The 18362-nt window shown below is 37.3% G+C and overlaps 1 protein-coding gene across 3 annotated transcripts; it reads right to left on the reverse strand.

The window, feature by feature from the left end:
- Positions 1–91: 91 nt before the first annotated feature.
- On the reverse strand, positions 92–18318 carry NUDT21 (nudix hydrolase 21). Of its 3 annotated transcripts, none has more exons than XM_033417568.2 (7): positions 18046–18294; positions 14887–15087; positions 13966–14029; positions 11518–11607; positions 7079–7154; positions 6303–6417; positions 92–345 (listed from the first exon to the last, which is right to left on the reverse strand). In XM_033417568.2, exons 1-7 carry the CDS (start codon positions 18159–18161, stop codon positions 315–317), a joined length of 693 nt encoding a protein of 230 aa, XP_033273459.1. In that variant the 5' UTR covers positions 18162–18294; the 3' UTR covers positions 92–314. The 3 variants fall into 3 exon arrangements, with proteins under 3 accessions (XP_033273459.1, XP_004286419.1, XP_033273458.1); XM_004286371.4 differs by lacking the exon at positions 92–345 and adding an exon at positions 4747–5026 and having other exon boundaries at positions 18046–18318; XM_033417567.2 differs by lacking the exon at positions 92–345 and adding an exon at positions 5048–5443 and having other exon boundaries at positions 18046–18295.
- Between the last annotated feature and the right edge of the window lie 44 nt (positions 18319–18362).

Raw genomic sequence — 18362 nt, forward strand, 5'->3', positions numbered from 1 at the left:
ATGACTGAGACTGAATTCCCTGCCATTTTGTGAGACGGGGGCTCTGATTTGGTTTGATTTAAAGGAAATAAATATAACATTTCAGACAAACCAGAGTTGTGAAGATTCATATCTAGATACATTATTGCTCTTTTCATTTTTAAAAATATCCAAAAGCCTTCTATATTCATGACCTCATTTGATTTTCACCATCCCGTGAGAAATGCTGAGTAGTCTGGGTGTTGTTTAAGGTTCTCAGCAGCCTAGGAACTGAACTTCATCATCTAATCCAGTAGCCTTCATTGTGCTCCCATGGAATTCTGCTTGTGTTTTCATTAGCTGGACCAATGTATTCCATTACTAAATCTAGCAGAGGGGAAAAATTATCAAGTTCATAGGGAAAAAAGTAAGTTAATGGGAACATTTCAGTTTTTAGCTTTTCTTTCATAATTTTTCATAGCTCTTTGGTGCCTGCTATAAACTAGTAAAATTTTCAGAAAAACTCTGCAATAACTGTATCAGGTTTTGTTCAACTTTTGTTCAGATATAAAGTCTCAAGGCTATGGTTTTATTACACATATATTCTCACGTTTTGAGTAAACCATTTCTATTACAATAATGAAATTAAATTGCAAAGTACTGGGTTGGCCAAAAAGTTCATAAGGTTAACGAATACATTGTTCAATAAATTTCTTGGTGAAAATGAAAAATTTTTACTTAAAACCAAGTGAACTTTTTGGCCAACCCAATATTACAAAAGTAGCAAGCATGGTGTCACAGCACATCATGACCACCAAGCAAGTTTGATTAAAAAAAAACTAAAGTCAATACTCTCTTTGGAAACTGAGTCCCCAATGATATAACACAGTTAACAAAATTGCATGGCAACTTCTAAATGCCAGTCTTCAGGTTCCAAATCCAATGACCCTTTCACATTGCAGGAAACCGCATCTGCCTAAGACAACTGCCAACACACAATGGAGGAATGCAAGGGGAGGGCAACATGGATGTCCCAGGTCTTCAAGCCCTTGCTGTTATTCAAGTTGTCTCTTACCTAATGTAATGGCCTCTGGCCAATGATACTGAAAAAGAACCGTGCAGGATTTCTAATGGCACGCTAAGATTAGTAGCCACACACAAAATCACAGAGTCATTCTAATTTTTTTTATTGAAATGACAATAAAATAAAAAAAGAACAGTGACCATTTTAATCAAACTTTTACTTTACAAATATAAAAATATAACCAAAACTTGTTTCTTTTATACATTTTTCTATAAACTTAATGCCAGAGAAATTCTCAAAGCCAAATTATAAATGATGCTTGTACATTATGATGTGAACACAGCAACCAAAGTTTAAGTTTTTAAATGCGCTGATCTTTCCCTTAACAGAACATAATACATTTTCTCAATTTAGCTCTAGTCTTAACAATACAATCTATCACTAAAATACAAATTACATCTAAACTGGCTTAATCTAGATTTACTTAGGTTTTAGTCAGTTTTTTCACAAAAACAAGCTAGATAAATACAAGCTAATATTAAAATGTGTTTTATGGCTCAAGTCAAATTACAGTATTATACTTGTCATTACATATTTAGCAAAGGCAAACTGCTTCAAATGAGTCCAGTTTAACCCAAATAATGAGTAATGTAAAACATGTGGAATAATTATAGGAAATCAAACCTCATGCTTATATAAGCTGACTTGTATTACAGTCAGCTTATATAAGTAAAACCCACTAGGCCTTCTCTGACAATGGGACATACAAAATTTTGCACTCTCTGAAGCAGTCTTAGTGATGGGCACATACTGTTCCAAACACTATGAACTAGTGAAAACATCAGGTTTGAAGAACTCAAACATGGAAAAGGTACTCCACGAATTTCATCTCAAAAAATGAAGTCATTAAAAACCTGAGAGTGTAAGAGTCGCACCATTTAAGAAAGGGAATTTTAAGCTGATTGCCTTAAAGGAGGACCTCTACCTCTCACTTCTAATTAACCATGTAAGAAAACAGACTGGCTAGTTTGGGTATGTTTTATCCAAATAAAATGCTAACTTAACAGAACCCTTAAATATACAAAATAGGGCTTCCCTGGTGGGGAGAGTCCGCCTGCCGATGCAGGGGACACGGGTTCGTGCCCCGGTCCGGGAAGATCCCACATGCCGCGGAGCGGCTGGGCCTGTGAGCCATGGCTGCTGAGCCTGCGCGTCTGGAGCCTGTGCTCCGCAACAGGAGAGGCCACAACAGTGAGAGGCCCGCGTACCGCAAAAAAAAAAAAATAAAAAATAATAATAATAACTGAACCATACAATGCTAATTACAAGGGAAGACAATGATAAAAAGTAAGAAGTCTTAACTACTGTTAAAAGTACAAATTCATACACAGAATTATCATAATGCTATTTTAAGTATTATCTAGTTTTAAAAAATCACAAGTCTTCATCACATAGAAAAAAATAGATTTCACTTTTCTTCAAAGGGATGTCAATCCTAAATATGATTTAAAACATTTGAGTAAAACTTTTTAGTTTTTCCCTCAACCTACTGAGTATTTTCCAATGCCATTTAGTAGTCTTATATAGAGTATTCACTACTCAGATTACTCAGGGAAAAGAACACGGCATATATTGTAATTATACAATGCAAAAGTGGGCTCTCATTTACAAACAAACCTGGAATATAGAAGGCATTCAAAAATATAAGTTAATCAAGAGCTCATTTAAAAACTAGTCAGTATTTATTATTTAGAAAATTGGAATGCACATTTTAAGACTGTTGGTTCTTGAAGAAGTGTGATAAGAACTTACCTAATGCAAGTGTTAAACAGTACCCTTGTACCCTCTTTCTAATGGAATACATCAAATTTGAACTTCCCTAGTTCTACTATTTTCATCAGGAAACTTAACAAGAGAGCATTGGGATACGACTATAACTAACCAGTTCAAATACAAGTTTTAAAAATTTGTGTTTGTGTTATGAATTTTACACTCAAAACCAGATCTATTATATTCCAAAGTTACTAACTCAGCCAACTTACTGTTTTTCTCACTTAAGCCCCAGGGTATGGATGACTGACTCAAGCACTTATACAACTGGGAAGTAATGCTCAAGAAAGAATTTCTAGGTCAAAGCTTAAGTTACAAAAGGACACAAGTGGCCTCGAATCAGATGACTCTTCAACTCAAACACTCCTTACTGACAGCACTTTATAAATCACACCAAGAAAAAGTCTGCCTCTCCTCACTCTCCCCAAATGGCAGGAGCTAACACACCTGCAAGTCATCACTGCAGCTTTTCACTTGGATTCCAGAAACAATCATGGAAGGTGGGCTAGATCGAGCCATCTCCATCTCTGCCTTCCCCAATCTTGTAGGATTCATCAGTGAGCTCACCAGTAAAATTACAGTTAAGTTAGAAACAAGTGAATGTAAACCAGAAGGGCTGGACTGTTACACTTGAAGGAGGATGACTGTCCACAAAACTAGGGGCTTTTTCAAAGGAGATCCCTGGTCATTTTTGGTCCTGGAGACCGGTGCTCACCTACTACTAAGCATGGGCACAGTTATAGTCACTATTAGATACGTAATTGTGTGAAGATCTGACAGGACCTCAACTAAATAAACTTGAATGTTTATAAACATAATTGCTCAACTGCTCTTGGTCTGATTTTCTCAAGTCTAAATAGGGAATAATGTATGATGTATCTTTCACATCACCCAATATTCAGGAGAACAGCCCTGTGGTCAGTACCATAAAGACATACAACTAACCAAAAGGTCATTTCTATCTATTAAAAACATTAACTGTGTCAATCTCTTTAAGTAGCTGCATCTTATAAGATTTCCTCTACATTAAACCTACAGTCAATCATTTGTAATAAGGCATACACAATATACCATTAAGCAATAACATGACCAGCAAACTCTTTTGCCTTAAGATTTATTTTTTAATTCCCTCAAATTTGATCCTAATTTAGCAGTGTTTTTAAAAGATTTTTTAATTTGGTATTTTTCTCTTAGGCTGACAAAATCTAATTCTGATTCAGATCATTCCAAAATATTTTTGAAAAGGCTTTGTGTCACTTGTTAAAACCAAATTTTCATCTCTTTCACTGTAACTTCACGTCAATTGAAATAACTAACTTTACAATCCAAGAGTTCAAAACGTAACAGACCCACTTTTAGAAACTTCTTTCACCTTCACAGATCACCATTTTACCACGGTTGTAAGAATAACTAAGATACATAAATTCCAACAGCACAAATGTTGGAATTTGTGCATTATGGGGGAGGGTTCTAATGAGTGCTGGATCTCTCTCTTTTTATACCAATGCCCAAAACTTTCCCCAGCCTAGTCAATTTTAATAGTTTCCCGTCTGTTTAATTAGGATCTGTTGTTTGTGAAGTAAGATCTGGTGATACTGGTATAAAATGTACTAGTCAGTAATACACTGGGAGTTCTGCTCTAATACAACTCATTAAGAGTGTAAAACTGGTACAGGAGTTGTACCTTGGACTCACTCAAGCAAATCTAGCTCCCAAAAGTAACAGAAGATCCTCATCACAAAGATCTGCAACACGGTTTTGGAGTATACCCCCAAGAATGGTATCAGAGCAAGGGTCCCACAAACTTTATTGACCTAAACCTGCCATTGTCTCTTAACATTCACCTGCCTAGTGGGGGAAAAGCAATCCTTGCCTGTAAGAATTTTACAAGTTTAATGTGAAATTAAAAAACAAAACAACAACAGAAAAACAAATAGAAAGAAGTCCACTTTCTTTAATGTTGTACAAAAAAGTATAAGTAGAACCAAAAGTAAATTAAACATTATCACATTTGTTTATACCACAATCAAATTTTTCATATTAACTTTACCATTCAAACAACAGAAAGTAGGTGGTAATTAGGGACTGGGGAAGAGATAAAACCAAAAAAACTTTTCTAGCATGTTTACTCTACACTGTGTATAGCTGTGCTCACAGAGATGGCTTCCCTTACTTCTCTGCTGCGCAGGAGTTCAGTTGTATATAAAATTGAACCTGAATTTTAAAAAGAACAATATCTTTATTAAAAACAGTATTATTTACATAGTTTCTACCTTAGTTGATAAAGAAATTTATTTGGACATTTCAACCCTCCCTTGACATTTTGGGCATTTTCTACACAGAGACACCCTTTTCTTCCACCTGTCACATCTTACACATTATATAACGGTATCGCTGAATACTTACAATTTAAAAACTTTTAAGAGTGTAAATTTGATTAATTATCCACTTTCCTTGAGGGAAGGAAAAGTTATTATACCTCATTGTATTCTGACCACTCAGCACAATTCCTGTTACCTGATAAGTAGTGTTTAAATAAATGAATAATATGACTCTTTTTTCATATCCCATACTTCACCGTGTAACCCATCAGCAGACCAAAGCAGAGGAGCAAAAGATGAAGTCTGATTTCTGTGCCAAAATAGAAAGACCAATTTCATACTAAACAAGCTTTCATAGAAGGCCAAAATCACTACTGAAAATTTTTTTAAACTAACATTTATTAAGCACTTACCAGGTGCCTGGCATTATTCTAAGCGCTTTATATGTATTATTTCATTTAGTCCTAACAATTCTATGAAGCTGGGACTACCATCCGCATTTACAGATAAAGAAACAGGTATAATAATTTGTCAAAGGTCACATTGCCAGGAGGCAGTGAAGATGGAATTCAAATCCATGTAGAATCCATATTATTAACCACTATGTTATTCTGATTGACTCAAGGACCTCAACCAGTACAAGTCAATTTAAAAAACAAAACAACACACATTTCTCATCACTCCATCTGCCTTAAAAAAAAAAAATCAAATTCCATGTAAAAATTCAGGACTTAATCCCACATGCCCCAACTTGGGCCTGAATAGATTTCCAAATGGAAAAAGAATATGTATTATACCTAGAGATTCAATTCTCCACATTTTTATATACGTAACTCCCATCATATTTATTATCCTCATATTTATTATACATTTCTGACTACTATTTTACCATCTCTTCTTTGAATGAAGACTTCAAACTTAACTGTAGAGAATATCAGATTTGGGGAAGAACAGATGCACAAACACCAGAATGTCATGCTGCAACTTAGGGTCTGAGGACACAGTCATATTTAATCTTTGGCTTAATCTGCACAAGACCTAAGGATCCATCTACTGTCTTAGTTTCCTTGAAGACCAAAATTTATGAACTGTTCCTCCTCAAGTGGCTTGGATTATTTTAAATCTGGCAGTTTAGACTTATCAACCACAAAACATCCAACTTTCCATACCTGCTCAAAAGCTGGGGGAGACTAGAAATGATGGGTCCATATCCAGGTGCATTGTCATACAGTTCAAAAAGTGGTGCAGCTACCAGCTTGTAATTTTTAGGGACTGCAAACAAGGCTAAAATAAGATAAAACAGTATTCATTTTCTGTATTTTCTTATATAATCACTGCTTCTACTTCGCTAGTAAAGTATAACCAATTTTACATTTGAGAAACTTTTGAGGAAAAAGTTAACTCTCATTAACACACTTTGGTTGTGTCTTTTAAGCAAAGTTCATAGTCACAGCTTTGAAACTGACTCTCCAAAGAGATCTATGCTGTTAACAACCACGAGCACCTTATGAGTGCTGGCCCTGGGAGAAGGGGGAGAAGACCCCTGAGCTTCTAATTCATTTTGTATTCCATTTTAAAAGTAACAAAAAATGAAGTAATTATTTGTTAATATACACAACAGAGCTAAAGACTATATTAAAAAAATCAATTCATCTGTCTCCTAAAATTTTCAGTTTATCACAATGTGAAAATCAATACAAACAGCTAAACAGTTATTAACAATACTATAATCTGGTATTTTAGGCTCTAGTTACTTACTTTTCCCTGTAACATGACTGGCAGATCCAAGAAAAAGTAGGTAATTCTGTATAAAAACGGTATGTGCTTTTAGTTTAATGATAAATCCCCAAATTCAAGGAACTTGGGAAAAACACAAATAGAAGTATCCTTGAAATTACACTGCAAAAGTTTTTAGATGGCTGCCTTCAAAAACAAAATAACTTACCCTTCTCTTGAAGCTGAACCAAAAACAACTTCTTATGTTCCTTAGGTTTTGTAATATGTGCAGGAATATATGGATACTAAAATAACAAGAAAATAATTTGTAGTTGCCAAGACATCCCTGATACCTCCCATGCCTCCACTGACCAACTTCTCCTGTTTCAGACATTAAGCTCAAATATCAGCCCTCTGAGACCAAGTTACTCATAACCCCAACAAAATATTAACATGTATACCATGGCTTCATTTATTTCTTACATGTTTACTCCCCAATATACTGTAAACTGCTTGGAGAAGAAGAATCCTTTCTAGTCTTCCCTTTACCAGGATCTGGTACCTAACAGATGTACTAATAAATAAATGCTTTAATAAATATAAAATATCAAGCAGTAAACCATTCAACTGTTCAAGACAATTAAATATGTACACATAGGATTTATTGCTTGAGAAGTTTAAACACAATGAAGTCTGATATTAATGTTTTTAATAAAAGTTGTCTTTTAAAAATATATCACTAAGTTAAATTTTCTAGAATCTTGATGTGGACATGTTTACTATATTAAAAGTTTAAATACAGCCCGTGAGGTATTTAACAGGACATTCCTCCCCACAACAACCACACACGCATATGGGACACATGCTGCAGGAACACCAGGTGAGCCGTCTTTGTCAGCTGGACAAAGTCAAATTGCTTGTGAAAAATGAGAAAATATTTTGAAGAATTTAAAGGGATGAAGAGAATCAGAGAGAGAAGGTTGCTACCTGAGAAAGAAGAATTTTAACACAGAGAATTTTACAAGTCTAAGATAGAGACTTCTTTTTGTTCTGTGTGCGTATAATGAAAACCTCTCCTACATCTCCCCATAATACATTCAGAAAAATCTACTTTTCTTTTGGAGTATTTGAGGGCAGGGGAATTAACAAGTGCTGAAAATAGGCGTAATGAGAAAGGAGGATAAAAACAGTGGCTGCCAAAAGGAGGTATTATCACCCCCATTTTATGTAAGGAACTTGTGCAGAGAGCCTAAGTATCTTTCCCATGATGATACAGCTAAGCAGCAATGCCAGGATTCAATTGAATCTATCCAACTCTCATCTAACTATAAAAGCCTATGTTATTTCCCACTATGCTGTCCCAATGGCACCCAACCAGTACTCTGGCTAGAATAATTATGTACCAGAGCCATCCCTAGGGTATAATGAATCAAGACAGTTATCCTAGACTTTGGAGGTACCCTACACAATCATGAAAAACAGGCACATTGGCAGCAACAGAGACAAAGAAGTGAGAAGAGCCTGAACAGCACAGTGAGACCTATGGTTCACATACAACAAAAGTTCCCAAACCATGGCCAAACCAGTGACCAGCATTACCCCAGTTTTCTTCTACTCGAGGCTATATGTTCCTTTTTGTTTAAGCCTTTCTTTTCCATTCCTCATCTTGGTGTTTAAGCCAACTGCACTTTACACAAAAAGACCAGGGACATGGTGTGATGCTCTTTTCCCACTGACACCTAACCAATACCCTAAATTTACTAAATAAACACACAATCCTTATGTCATATCTTGTACTAACAGAGCCAAGCTTAGGGTTCAGTGAATTAAGAGAACTGTCCTAGAACCATGGTAGGGGAGGTGAATGAAGGTATTCAGAAAAGTAGCCTGGAAAATGTTGGTATTATTACTGAGCATTTGCCAGTTAGATCAAGGAATGTTCAAGAAACCAAACAAAGTTTATAATAATTGTTCTATTTATCTTTGGACCAGAAACTTCACTATTTCCAGATGAAATTATACTTTCCTAACGCCAAGACAATTCTCAGGTAGTGAGCATGAGCACCAGCTTCCACAGCACCTTCTCTTTCTATCCTGCAGCTACACCAGAGTCAGAAGACAACAAACAGAACAGTCCTCTGCTTGGCTAATATTCTGTGCAATTCTTGACCTGGAACATCTTATCATGCAAAGAAGTTATCAAAGGCATAGAGCCTTGTCAGAAGAATTCAGGCTCCAACTTACTAAGGCTCCCATTAGTCAAAAGATAGGAAAATTTGAGCATTAGTAACATTAGCAATCATTATAATGGATTAAAATACATCAAATATATTGAAACCCTTTAGGTCAAACGACACTTTAAAAGGTCACCAAAAGAGATGCTTTTTGTGCTTCTCATCGGTTTCTCATCCCACCTCAAATTTCAGGGAGGCTGTGCTTTAAAGTGTCAAAAAGCTCCCTTGCTTGCTTCCAACATCCCACTCTTGCTTTTCAGCCTCAAAGCATTTCCAAAGCCCTGGAAATTCTCTCAACCAGTGATAGGTCTCAACATGAAAGGGCAAGGGAGTTATTACAACCCTCATCCAATGGGAGATGGAAGTCCCTGGCCTTCCATCCTTCCAACAGACAATTCTGAGGTGCATCCCTCATGGTCCTTAGCAGGATCAATCCAGTTACTCACAGGTGTAATAAGATCAATTATGTACCTTTTAAAAAAAAAAAAAAAAAAACAACTTCTGCTGCTTCTGGTCTCCCTTTCCCTGCACTCTGCTGCTTCCTGGGATCACATCCCAAACAAACTACCTGCACCCAAGTCTTTGTCTCACTCTCTTTTTGAATAAAGTCATGACTTTGGAGGATGCTAAGAAATTAACTCATTCTTCTGAACACCAGTAAGTAGAGGAAAAGAAGCATCTGTTTCTTCCTACACAAACTATACCTCAGGGTAACAAATAATTGGTAAGTTTTTCTTTACATAAGGAACACAATCCTGATTAATTAATAGATCTAGGAAACTATTACCCATGAGCTACTAACATTATGAAAAGAAACAACCAGACATTAGAAAATTCCTGATGGAAGTAAACAATACCACCTGTGGTAGCCAGGCTCCAAGATCACCCTCAATGATTCCTGTCTCATGGTATCTCCTCCCACAATGTACTATGTTGGTCTGTGTGACCAGTAGCATACAGCAGAAGTGATGGTATGTCACTGCGAAGACTAGGTTATAACAGACTGGGACGCCAGCTGTCTTACTAGGAGTTGCCCTATGGAGATGCTCTCACAACAACTGAGGGAGGCCTTCGGTCAGCAGCCAACAAGGAACTGAAGCCTTCAGTTCAATAGCCCAGGAGGAAATGAGAGGTATGCTCACAAATACATGTGTGAGCTTCGGATCAGATAATTCAGCCTCAGTCCAGCCTTCAGATAATGTAATCCCGGCCAAGAACTTGACCGTAACTTAGCTGGGTGACAGAACCACCCAGCTAAGCAGCTCCCAGATGCCTTACCCTGAGAAACTAAGATAATAAATGTCTGTTGTTTTAGGCTGCTAAGTTCTGGGAAAATACGTATACAGCAATAGATAAATAATATACCACCTATGACAAGCCTTGTACCCACTTCGCAAAAAAACTGAACCCAAATCCAGTCTCGTGATCTAACTAAGCAATTTATATAGGACACGGAGGAGAAAGCTATGTGTTAAATAATACCAGGGGAATGCAATCAGCAATGAAAACACTAAGGACTTTAAATGGCCTGTCTCCATTAACAAATAAATTACAAGGAAAAAAAGAAAAACAGGGAGCCAACCTACAGAAGAAAAAGAGACTTAAGAGACTATCCTAGGGACTTCCCTGGTGGTGCAGTGGTTAACAATCCACCTGCCAATGCAGGGAACACAGGTTCGAACCCTGGTCCAGGAAGATCCCACATGCCACAGAGCAACTAAGCCCGTGCGCCACAACTACTGAAGCCGGTACACCCTAGAGCCCGTGAGCCACAACTACCGTGTGCTGCAACTACTGAAGCCCACGCACCTAGAGCCCATGCTCCACAACAAGAGAAGCCACCGCAATGAGAAGCCCACGCACCACAATGAAGATCCAACGCAGCCAAAATAAATAAATAAGTTTTAAAAAAGAGACTATCCTAATTCAAACAAATTATAAAAATAAAATTTGAAACTATCAGGGATATTTGAACAGTGACTACACATTTAATGATATTATGAAATTATTTATTTTTAGTATGATAATGGTAGCACTGTGGTTATGTTTTTAAAAAGATCCTTACTTTTTAGAGATGCACATTAAAATATTTACAACTGAAATTATATCTAGGATTTGCTTCAAAATAACCCAAGATGAGGGCAGCAGGAATGGAGCAGTCAGGGGAAGGATAGGGTTGGTGAAGTTTAACCATGAGTTGCTAACTGCTGAGGGTGGATGAGAGGTAATGAGGTTTGTTTACTTTTACTATTCTATTTTTGTATATATTTGAAATTTTCCTTTAAAAGAAAAAAACACTTGGCTTTTTAAATTTAAATTAAGTAGGGAAGAAAGGAAATTTCAAGTCAAATTCTACTATGATCTTTTTAAATGGCTGGAATTAAATCAGCTTCCTACTTCCCCAAATGCCCAGCAAATGTAACTGAACACTAACCTGAGGAGGTTCAAAATTTGGTCTCCACCAGTTACCAATGCAGTCATCAATAACCCAGTCTTGCAGGACTCCATCTTGACGACCCAATATCTGTCAAAAAGAAATGATAGAGGCAGTAAACAACTAAATATACATAGCCATGAATATCCGTCTTCAGTGAAGAAAATATCTTTGGCAGCACTCCTAATGGAGACTAATGGCTAATATGCCTCCCACATGGATTTCCTTTCTATAATTTGTTTATTATTTATTATCTGTGTCACTCTGCCCAAGACACACTATTAGTTCAAAATTAGCAGTCTAGCATCAACATAACCATGGAGGACCAACACATCTGCTCTATGTCCTTGCTATGCATGGAAAACCAAAGGTGATCAATTACCTACACCAGCCAACGGCATACAATAGTTTTTTCTAGAATCAACTGTAGCTTTTGTAAATCACCCATCTAACCAACCTATAGAAATAAGTGTGCAAAATTCACAATTTTCATTTCTATAAATATGTATAACATAGGATTAAGGTTAATCAAAGCTATATTCTATATATTTTAATTGGTCAAAAATTCGTAATGAGAAAGAACAGTTCCCTGTCCCACTTCACCACTCCCACTGGCTATAACTTTCAACTTTTAGCTGTTTTCCCCCAATATTTGCCTCTATTTTTAAAAGCATTCTTCTTGTTTTCAAATAGACAGTTTATCTCAGTTTTACATTTACAGAAAAGTTGAAAAGATGGTACAGAGACTTCCCATATATCCCATACCCAGTTTTCCCTACTTTTAACATCTTACATAAGGATAGCACATTTGCCACAACTGATGAACCAATACTGATACCTCCTTATTAACTGAAGTCTGTATTTTAATCAGATGACCTTAGTTTTTACCCAATGTCCTTTTTTCAGTTTCCAGAATCCCATCTAGGATATCACATTATATTTGCATTTCTCCTCAGGCTCCTCTAGACTGTGACAGTTTCTCAAACTTTCCTTATTTTTTATAACCTTGACAGTTGTGAGGAGTACTAGTTAGGTATTTTGTAGAATGTCCCTCCATTAAACTGGTAGAAGTCTGTAAGTTTCCCTATTCAGGATGTAAACTTTCATGTATTCTCCCTACCTCCTCAACTTTTTCATTGTTTTGTGTTTTCTGATTCAATCTCTATAGAGAATTAATCAGCAGCCAGTATTTGCCTAAATGTACAGAGTGGGGAAGACGATCTAGGTATATAAATAATCCTATACAGACTGCCAGTCAATTCAGTTTTCAGTCCATGCATGCCCCCTCTTTCACTGGCACTAGGCACTCCCAATTTCTTGGCCTTTCTGGTGTTCTACAGTGCTGGGTCCTGGACTTGCCCTTCTGCTGGGCTGAGGTTCTGGCTAAGTCAGTTATGATTTGCTCATCTGCTTTCTAGCTTCTAACAGTTTTTTCTTGCTGCTATCTCATTTTGCACTCCCTCAATCCTACTGGATTTTTACCTTTCTAAAACCCCTTTACTACTTGTCGGTAGAGTTCTGAGAAAAAGCTGAGGTAAGCAGGTAGGTTCAATCTACCATATGTAAATGAAAGTCCAAACACAGCACAATATTTAAGAGTTGTAATGCATTTAAAAAATACAAAAAAGACAAACCAATAGGTCAAAGTGGTAGAATTACAGGTGATTTTAGTTTTGTCTCTCCTACTTTCTGTATTTGACAAACCTGTTGTACAGAATATGTATTAGTTTTGTAACTAAGGGGGTGGGGGGATTGCATGCTAAAAAAGAAAAATATTTAATAATGAAAACAGCTTACAATCTCAAAAACCTCCAGCATCTATATGCATTTGGCCCCAAGTCTTTAGAGACAGACATTAGAACAACTTCTAAGAAGTAGCACAACTTGGGCAAAGCCTAAAAGATATGGGCAAAAATGAAAACAGGTATATAACAGGAATCATTCCCTTGTCAAAATTCTATTGACACCTATTCTGGAATAAAACTACCTGCATTCAAATCTCCAGCTTCACGACACATTAGTTGTATAACATCAAGCAAGTTACTTGAACTCTCTGTGCTCTAATTTCCTTATCGGTAAAACAGGATTAATAATAGTACCCACTTCCTAGTGCTGTTATGATGAGTAAAGGAATTATCGCATGTAAAGCACTTAAAGTGCTTAGCAGTCAGTACTCAGTAAATGTTGTTTCATTAACCATTATTGCTGTATATACAATATCAATGTAAAATAATGTTAAGATAAAGGAAGTATAAGTATAACTTGCAACTTGCTTAGTACAATAAACATTGTACTAAGATTCTCAGGTTTAAGTTATATTTATTGAAAACTAAATAGTTAAAACAAACTCATCCCTTTCAAGACATAAAAAAACCTGATTATGCATTAAGTTGATGGTATTTAAATGAGCATTAATGAAACCCTCAAAGTGGTTAAATAGAAAAATACCTCTGTCATTAAGCGTTTTAGTCCTTCAACTTCATCTTCTCCTGGGTTAAGCTCACCACCAGGTCTGTATAAAGGTTAAGAATTTCAGCTTTCAACTTAATACAATTTGGGGATAACAGAAAAAACACAATAATAATTATTTCTATCAAGTAACTGCATAACACATTTCAGTATCACATGATAAGGCAATCAAAGCAAACTAATGTCAAATGGAGGGGGAGAATGTGCTAGAAAACTGAATTCATAATGTTAAGTCGCCTGACTTACAGTACACAAACCTTAGTTTTAAATAAACAAAATAGGTACCGCTACATAAATATCACATAATTGCTGGAAACCAGTCCATCCCACTCTTTTCTCTCTGGACGTTATCTGGTGATAATGGAGTCGATAAACGCCCAGAAAGCAGTGGACCCACATTCTCTAGATCTTAAGAATGGGGCATTTTTCAAAATTTCCAAACTAGGTATTTGAGAACTCTCTTTTTGGTACAATCTGGTCAAATAGTTGTGGACTAAACACGTATTGAGAGATTTATGAGCTTAAATGAGAAAACTAAACAATTATCTATAAAAATGTAACCCATTTTAAGAATAGGAAACACTATTCATCTTAAGCAGAAAATAATATCAATTGTTCTTAGTAATGATACAAAGACACCTAGAAATTGAACTCAGACTCATTTGTTTCATAGGGCTCCTATCAAGCTCAGTCACTAACATCAACAATACACAGAAACATGCAGATTTGTACTTAGGCAATAAATGAGCACTGCACTGGAGAAAAAAATGCTTTTTCTCTTTCTAAAGACTCCATTAACAGCAGTGTTTGTTGAGATAAATGACTAAAAGCTAAAACTGTATTCCAAAGCTGCAGAGACAGCAATCCTATTAAAAGTTGTTAATTTCCAATGACACTTACAGTTTAAAGAAAGTTGTTCCCAGCTGTAGCAGTAACACATGGGGTAGCCGGTGCTCATGGACAATCAAAACCCCTTCTACAGTCCTCCTCATGCCAATTTTATCAAATTCCTCCCTCATGCGCTGAAATCTGGCTGCAACGGAGCTGTCCTTCTCATAGAGGGGCTCTTTTGTACCAAAAGTGTAATTGGTTAGAGGGTACCTGTGATCCAAAGACAAACATCAGAGAACTGTAGAACATAACTTAGCAGGACAGATACCAATCACATATAAGGAAACCATGGTAAAAAGTTTATATATTACACTCAGAGACAATAGGATATGTCCAAAATTAAACAACTAGTTAATAAAACAGCGGAGACTAGAATCTAGCTCTTTGGACTCTAAGGCCAGAGTTTTCATTAGAACAAGCTGCTACTTCATACTTGAACTTTCAAGCACAGATGACAGTATCCTTAAAGTCCTTAAATGCTTAGAGGAGTGGCTATCTGAATAACTGGTAATCTTCTGGTTTTAGATCATGGATGCTACACTAACACTGCCAACCTGGCTAATGCGCCCTTGGGTTCCTCTACTAATCTAATCATAAATTCTATTAATTATGGGCGCTAATGGTTAATCTCTCTTTTTCTACAAGCTGAGTCACCACTTTCCATCATCTCCCCAGTTATTTTCTATTTCTCCCAGTCAACAATCTTCAGACTTTTCTCATACCTTTCTTTTTCAGATGAACTTTTCTTTCCCTTCTAAGCCTTTTAGCCTTCTGCATTTATTCTATTCAGTATCCCTATTCTTCCTTTCCCCTCATTTGAATCTTTTGCCCACTAGATGTAATCTGAATATTCTCTCCTCCTTTATCAAGAATTCAAAATATGACTTATATTGAAGACAGTTTTCTTCTTGCCTAGTAAGATTTTTTCCTTAAAGATAGTTTAAAAACTCATATTTATATTTCATCACAGGTACTACCTTGTAACCCCTCGATCATAAGACTTACAGTAAGAAGCCTTTGGTTATAAGCCTTTGAGTAAGAATGCTTTGGCCACACCTGTCTGTCCCCAATGCATTTAGTCTACCAAAACACCTTGCATTAGAAATCAACAACAGCATAACTAATCCACTTAGTTATTCTTGAAAGGGGAACAAATCAAGGTTGCCAAAACTTATAAAATTACTTTAATCCCAGAAGCCAAATTCTAGGCATAAGTGAAGCAGCTCTAAAATAACTAAAATGAACTATTTCCAAGATGCTTTAAAGATTTTAAGAATTTCCCCAGTAGACTCAGTGCTAAATCTAACATCTTCATCACTAGCAGCAGCAATCCCACACAGCACTGTGTGCCCTGCAATTAAAAAGAAAATGCTTTATATATATTAACATTTAGTTCTCACAACCTGAGTTAGAAAGAATTAAAGACAGCTATAACACATCTCTACTGTAAAAGCCAGCTCTCCCATCACGAGATGCCATCAAGATGAAATATAAGAATTTTCAGCTGTGAAATGAGTGCCAGCCCAGATACATCTGTAGTATTCCCATCATACTGTGAGCTTTGTAAAGCAGAGACTACACCTTACTTCCTCACCCCTGTATACCCAGCATTATTCCCAGTGCTGGCTACAAAGTAAGCATTCATGCAATATCTCATGCAATACTTCCTAATAAAATATATTGGAGAAGAGAGAACTTGTTTTCAATTCAGACCATCACTCACCCACGTGAACTGAGTTCACAACACAATCATTTCTGAATACTGTGTTTATATAGGAGAGGAAAACTACTGCAAATCCATTAACCCATAACTTTAATGGAGCAAAAATTAGAACATTTTCACCGTTAGTTCCATATAATGGCTTGATGCAAATTGATCCAATAATCAAGGTAAATCAAGGGAAAATTGTGAGTCCTAGTTCTAATTACCAGTGAAAGTAATCCAGAAGCTGTGCTTTCACATTTTTTAGAAAAACATTTAGCCTTTCCCATTTCATGGGAATATTACGAGGATTTTTCTAAAGACATCATAGGAAATTAAAATGCTATTATGTTAGTGTAATAACTAAAGATATTAACTTGTACAATATCTACTAGTTCCAGATTTCATAAACCCAACATTTTTATTACCTAAATTTCCAGTACCTGTTTTGTCAAATAAAACAACAATAACCATCTTTTCAATTTCAAATCGCTTTTGAGGAAAGAAAGTTCATTTATTTGAATATAAAATAGAGAAACACCTAAAGTGTCCTACCGAAACACCAGTATCAGTAAATCCTTGCACCCTTTAAATACTGACCAGCATAAACTGGCCGTTTTCTTCCATTAGAGTCAGCACCACGGTGCCTCACAAACTTTCAGAGGTTATTAAAAAAAAAAAAAAAAAGCACACATAATTTCTTGAGCAAGACACAGCCCGAATGTCAATTCCCTGTCACAGCGAGGTTACTTTTGAGAGCGGCTTCGAAATGCAATGGCTTGAAGAGCTTAAACAGAAAGATGCTGAAAATAAACGCAGCCCGCAATGGGATCTCTGGAGCTTCATTGTGGTCCTCGCCACGGTCTGAAAGCCCAACCACAATGAAAGCCGCAGCCCCCTCCCAAGATGGGCCCTCCTGGGCGCTTGGATTCTGTCGCTGCGGCAGGGAAGACACGTGAATGCATAGGGGGAAGCCAGATAGCCCTGAGCAGACGAATAAAATGTGTATTCAGGAGCTGAAACGCAATAAAGCAACAGAGGAAAAAAACTAAACCCGCGCATTATAGCTAGATCTCGAAGTCTATTAGAGCAAAGCGAAAACTGCAAAAGCGATGCTACGTTATACCACTCATGCCAAATAAAAACACACAATACGATACCATACACGCGATGCTGAAGGATAAACACCACGGTTTGCGGCCGCTTATCTCCGGAGAGATGAGGAAAGAATGAGTTCACAGCAAAGGGGGTTTTCCTACAATGACTGAATGCAGGGGCATGGGAACAAGCTATCTTTCCAGAAAAGGGAAAACCCTCTCAACTAGGACTCTAGCCCCGTGGTGCTGGAGGTCGAAGAAGCGGAATCCCCCGAGGGCGCGCCAGAAAGAGAGGACTGGAGTCTTTAGGGGCGCTCACTACGAAGGGGATGCCGACAGGACAGCGCGCGAGGGCCAGGCCGCACTTACAGGTTGATGGTGCGCTCCAGGGTGAGGGGCTTGGTCTGTTGGATGTACTTGTTGCCGAACTGGTTGACCCCGCGGGGCCAGCCGGTCTGCGAGCGATTGGGCGGCACCACGGACATGCTGGCGAGCTCGGGCACTAGCGGCGAGCGGAAAAGGAGTGGCAGGGAGACGTTCCCTGTGCGGGCAGCCGTTATCTGCAACCCACTCAGCAACCGCCGCCCGCCATTAACAAGAAAGCGCCCGAGGAGGCGTACGTACGCCGGAAGTGCAGCCAGAGCCTCTGGCGGCAGGAAGTAGAGAGGCGGTGGCCTGCCCGACCG

The sequence above is a fragment of the Orcinus orca genome, chromosome 20, assembly GCF_937001465.1.
Source record: "Orcinus orca chromosome 20, mOrcOrc1.1, whole genome shotgun sequence".
NCBI classification, from domain to species: domain Eukaryota; kingdom Metazoa; phylum Chordata; class Mammalia; order Artiodactyla; family Delphinidae; genus Orcinus; species Orcinus orca.

Coding starts and splice junctions, on each gene's coding strand:
- NUDT21 (XM_033417567.2), bottom strand. CDS start 18,161: ATGTCCGTGGTGCCGCCCAATCGCTCGCAGACCGGCTGGCCCCGCGGG. Junction 15,088..18,045: donor CTGGAGCGCACCATCAACCT/GTAAGTGCGGCC, acceptor TTTGGATCACAG/GTACCCTCTAACCAATTACA. Junction 7,155..11,517: donor CAAATTTTGAACCTCCTCAG/GTTAGTGTTCAG, acceptor TTGTTATTTTAG/TATCCATATATTCCTGCACA.